Source organism: Triticum dicoccoides, chromosome 6B (genome assembly GCF_002162155.2).
Source record: "Triticum dicoccoides isolate Atlit2015 ecotype Zavitan chromosome 6B, WEW_v2.0, whole genome shotgun sequence".
NCBI classification, from domain to species: domain Eukaryota; kingdom Viridiplantae; phylum Streptophyta; class Magnoliopsida; order Poales; family Poaceae; genus Triticum; species Triticum dicoccoides.
In genome coordinates, this window is record NC_041391.1 from 383,727,224 (window position 1) to 383,732,186 (window position 4,963).

Consider the following 4,963-nt stretch of genomic DNA (forward strand, 5'->3'; position numbering starts at 1 on the left):
AAAAAAAGTAATATTTTTAGCATTAGTGCAGACACAAGCGCTTACATACATGCGCATACACTTACCCCTATGAAGCACACACGCACACCCTATCCCTATGAGCATCTCTGAGAGACTGAGCCGGCATATCATCTTAAGATTTACGAATCCACTGTAGGCGCTTCGTCGTCGACGGGAACGTCTCCTCCCACTGAAAGCGCATCGCCGGAAATCTTAAAGTAAATCCAAGAATAATGCAAGCACCAGGATTTGAACCCTGAAGGGTTAAGAATACCACTGTCCACCTAACCATCTCAACTACCGGTTGGTTCGAAAAAAAAGTAATTTATTGATGACAGTGATAAATAGGAGAAATGAAAATACGGATAGGTCACTCAAGAAGTACACGAGCAGGCAAATTTGACAATTTTGACCTTTGAACGAAATCAATTCACATAATGAACTGGGTGTCAAACTATTTCACATCCCTGACCTTTTTGTGTAGCGCCCGCGACGCCGGCGCCACACCCTACGTTGCAGCACCTAGCTAGCGGGTGTTGCACGCCAGTCCACCATGGCAGCCCTGGGCCCCGCACCCAGCTATGCAATGCCTCGGTGCTAGGCGCCACACAATGTGCAGCGCCTAGCCGTCGGGCGCTGCACTGGGAGTTATGTCCAGCCGCGCGGCGGTCCTCTCCTCCCCCACTCACCCATTGCAGCAGTTACAGAAAGAAAAGAAGCCGCGACGGCGGCCTTATCCACTCTCCCTCTCAATCCCCTCTCCCAAATCCTTCAAATCCGACGATTTGGTCCGTGGATTTCGTCACCAATCCATCCTAGAAGGTACTCTCCTCCGATCCTCTTCTTTCTATCCATAGAAAATATTGTATTTTGAAGATTTGGGGAACCTTTGTTTGATTTGATTAGATTATAATCTTGCATGTACTAGAACTCTTGTTTGTTTGATTTCGGGAACCCTAGTTTAGTTTATTTTTCGAAAAAATATGGTTGGATACATAGGTTGACATGTTATTTCTATGGAAAATATATTTGTATGAAGTAGGCCTAGTTTAGTTTATTTGTGTTGAACTTATATTTGTTTTGACAAGAATGCTTTGGATACATATGCTTTGAATTTTGCATCTAGTAAATGTAGTTTAGTTTATTTGTATTCGAAAGATAACTGCCTTGACAAGAAAGTTTTTTTTGAATTGTTAGGATGATCACGACCGAATACCTTCTCGAAAGCTTCAGCCTCCTTCACCGTGAACCCCTCCGCATCAACTTGTTCGTCGGGACCATCATCATCCGAGTCCGATGCATATGCACGAGAAAAAGGGATGGAATGGTCCATTGTCTCTTGCAAATGATATTTGTCGAGATCACCCACATTGTTGTCATGGAGATCAACTTCATTGTCATCGTCCGCATACTCATCATTCTCCTCTTGCAAAGCTTCATGTTGGTTGCTTGTAAACGGGCTCAATGTTGGCCTCACTTCTTGGGTCAAAAGAGGTTCAACAATTTCATCTCGCTTCAAGGGTGGGGGGATACTAGCAACCAAAGGGGAAGGGCTCCGGTTCAAGTCCAAATGCAACCTTGAATCAACCTTCTTCGTTGCAAATAACTCAAGAGCCTTGTCTAGTGATTTGGCCACCGTCTCCTTATATGCAACCCAACGTTGCTCCGCAACGGATGTGCATTCCAAAACCAACATTATGCCTTCCTTCCAACTCAACAATATCACTAGAGTCCATCCAATTCAAATCTTTCCTAACTTGTTACAAGAGCTCCGCATAGCTAGGACTACTATCAAACACCATGTCAAGCTCATCCGGGTCCGGTTCAATATTGCCTTTCAAGAAGGCGTCTTTGTCCCCATGATGAACAAACACACATGTTCTTTCCATCTCTATAAGCATTCAAAGAACACAAGGTAACATTGCTTCCATGAGTACTAATCCAAGGATACAAACCCTAATATATATATGAAACAACAACCCTAACCCTAACCATAACCATAACCAAAACCATAACCCTAACCCTAAACCTAACCCTAGCACCAACATAAAAACACCCATAAGAATAACTCTAACATACTAACAAAGCCTAATCATAGGAAAATGGCAAACAAACATCTCACATCTCCATACAATCTCTAGATCCAAACAAAACTAGGGTTTCCCCAAACTAGCAACAAATGAGCAATTTGATAACATTACTTGGATCGAAAAAGGGGATCGGAGAAGATTACCTTGAGGGAGGGTTTGACTTCGAAATCCACAGACAAATTCTTCAGATTTGCAAGATTTGGGAGAGGATTTAAGAGGGGAGAGAGTGGGAGAGGGGGCAAAGCTCGGGTTGGGGGTGGGAGAGTGTGTGGTGTGGGGGAGTGGAGGAGGGGGGGGCAGCCGGATAAGTCACAGTGCAGCGCCCAAGCGGTAGGCGCTGCATATTAAATGTGTGGCGCCCGACGGCTAGGCGCTGCACACTGTGTGGCGCCTAGCACCGAGGCGTTGCACAGCTGGGTGTGGGGCCAGGGCTGCCACGGTGGACTGGCTTGCAACGCCTGCTAGCTAGGAGCTGCACCGTAGGGTGTGGCGCCGGCGTCGCGGGCGCTACACAAAAGAGTCATGTGTGTGAAATAGTTTCACAACCAGTTCATTCTGTGAATTGATTTCGTCCATGGGTCAAAATTGTCAAATTTGCCACACGAGCACACTGTAAAAAACAAAGATAAACACCTCTCATCGCCGCCCGGCCGCCGGACACGACGGCTACCGCACGCCACAAAATGCAAATGCATCCCGAACAATTCCGCATCCTGGAAATATCCCCAAACCCTCGCCCGCCGCCGACCGACGACCTCCAGATCTCCGCTCATGGATGACGACGGTGCCGCCTCCCCGTCGCCCTCGCCGTCACCGTCGCGCTCCCCTTCCCCGCTTCCGATCGCCGACCCCGTCACCGTCGCCGCCGTGCCCCCCGGCCACCTCGCCCTCGCCATCCCTATCCATAAGCATGGTCCCTCCAACGGCGGCGGCGGGGGCGGGGGCGGGGGCAGGGAGGACGCCTGGAGCGACGGCGCCACCTCCACGCTGATCGACGCCTGGGGTGAGCGCTTTGTCGCGCTCGGCCGCGGCAGCCTACGCCACCCGCAGTGGCAGGAGGTTGCCGAGGTCGTCTCCTCCCGCGATGGCTACTCCAAGCCGCCCAAGTCCGACGTCCAGTGCAAGAACCGTATCGACACCCTCAAGAAGAAGTACAAAGTCGAGAAGGCCAAGTCGGACTCCTCATGGCCATTCTTCGACCGCCTTGACTTCCTCCTCGCCCCAGTCCAGAAGCTCCTGGGCAATTCTGGCGGGCCAGCAGGAAATTCTGGCTCCAATCCCAACAACCGGAGCACCGCACCTATGGCCCCGCGTGTCAACTTCCCTCAGCGCACCCGCACGGCCTTTCCCTCGTCAGGTATGAAGCGGAGGCTGCCATCGCCGCCACAGGCGTCAGCATCGTCGGAGTCGTCCGACGGGTTCCCACCTGAACCACTGGCTGAGGCCGTGAACGGCAAGAGGCAACGCCTCGAGGAGTCGGCGAATGGAGCGGACAGCAGCGACCGTGCACAGGGCCTGCGCGACCTGGCACAGGCGATTCGACGGCTTGGGGAGACATACGAGCGCGTGGAGTCCTCAAAAGGGGAGCATGAGCTCCGGATGGAGCGGAACCGCCTGGATGCCGCACGCGAGCTGGAGGACCAGCGTGTGCAGTTCTTCCTCAAGATGCAGATGGAGATCTCGAAGGCCAACAATGGTGCTCCACTCGCTGTTCCACTTGCTGCCGCTGCCATGGTCGGTAATTCAGCCTCTACAGCAGAAGATGGCGACTCGCCAGCTACTGCTGATGGCAACGGTCCAAGGAGAGCCTCTATGGCAACCGATGTCATGGCCAGCAGCAATCACCATGTCCGGTACCGTGTCAAGGACGACAGGCATCACCATGCCTCACAACGCCCATCTTACCTGTACAACGAGAACAATGTTGTTGCTGCGGATGCCGGAGGCATTGGTAGTGGCAGCGATTCCAGCAACAAGGAAGACGAGGAAGAGATGGAAGACGAAGAGGAAGAGAGCCAGTAAGGTCACTCCGGGGATAGCAGTTCAAGAATTTGTATCTGTTTTTTTAGGTAAGAATCTGTATCTGTTGATTGGCATTGCCCTGGTTAAAATTGCTCCCAGTTATGCTGGTCTATCTCGGAGCAAATGGCTACTGAGCTTGTAGTGGTATTAGCAACCAGGAGTAGCAGAGTTATGGTGAACACCTGTGGGTGGGATGTTTGTAGTAACTTGTAGCTGCCTGTTTGTGCTTTTGATGTGATTCTGTGATATTAAGGATGTCCCTCCCAGGCCCAGCGAATGTAGCATGATTAGTTATATGGTGGTGTTAAGGTTTGCTCCTTTTGGAGGCAAAATTTCGTGTTTTGACCCTTTTTGCAACAAAATCGGGATCTGACCCCGGTTCGGAAAAAATTCGGGATCTGACCCTTTTGCCTATCGCCGGGCCACACGGCGGTAGGCCTGTGCATGCTACCGCCAAAGGGATCTGCGGTAGCCCACTTATCCACGTCAGCCCCAAGTAAACGGAACCGTCTCCTGCCGTCCACCCTACTGCCAGAGCCCACGGCGGTAGGCTCTGTAATCTGACCGTTTAGGCTCTGGCGGTAGGAGCTGAAACCTTATAAGCCCGCGCGGCCGGCTCGTGGGGCCCACCCACGAACCCGCCCCCATCTTCTTCCCCTAGCCGCGGGGCGGCGCAAGAACAGAGAGCACAAGCTCTCTTTCATCCCCTCCACTCCCCCCTCCAATCTCCTTCATTTGGGCACCATTTTTGCGGATCGAGATGGCTCCAAAACGGGAAAAGTAAGCTCTCTCAATCCCTCCAATTAGTTCTACTCGAAACACTTTCGATTTGATGTATTATTTGGTGCAAA

The 4,963-nt window shown here is 51.4% G+C and overlaps 1 protein-coding gene across 1 annotated transcript; it reads left to right on the top strand.

Moving 5' to 3' along the window:
* Window positions 1-2,730: 2,730 nt before the first annotated feature.
* Window positions 2,731-4,384, top strand: LOC119323075 (trihelix transcription factor ASIL1-like). Its single transcript, XM_037596653.1, has one exon. The coding sequence runs from the start codon at window positions 2,862-2,864 to the stop codon at window positions 4,110-4,112; it is 1,251 nt and encodes a 416-aa protein (XP_037452550.1). The 5' UTR covers window positions 2,731-2,861; the 3' UTR covers window positions 4,113-4,384.
* Window positions 4,385-4,963: the final 579 nt, after the last annotated feature.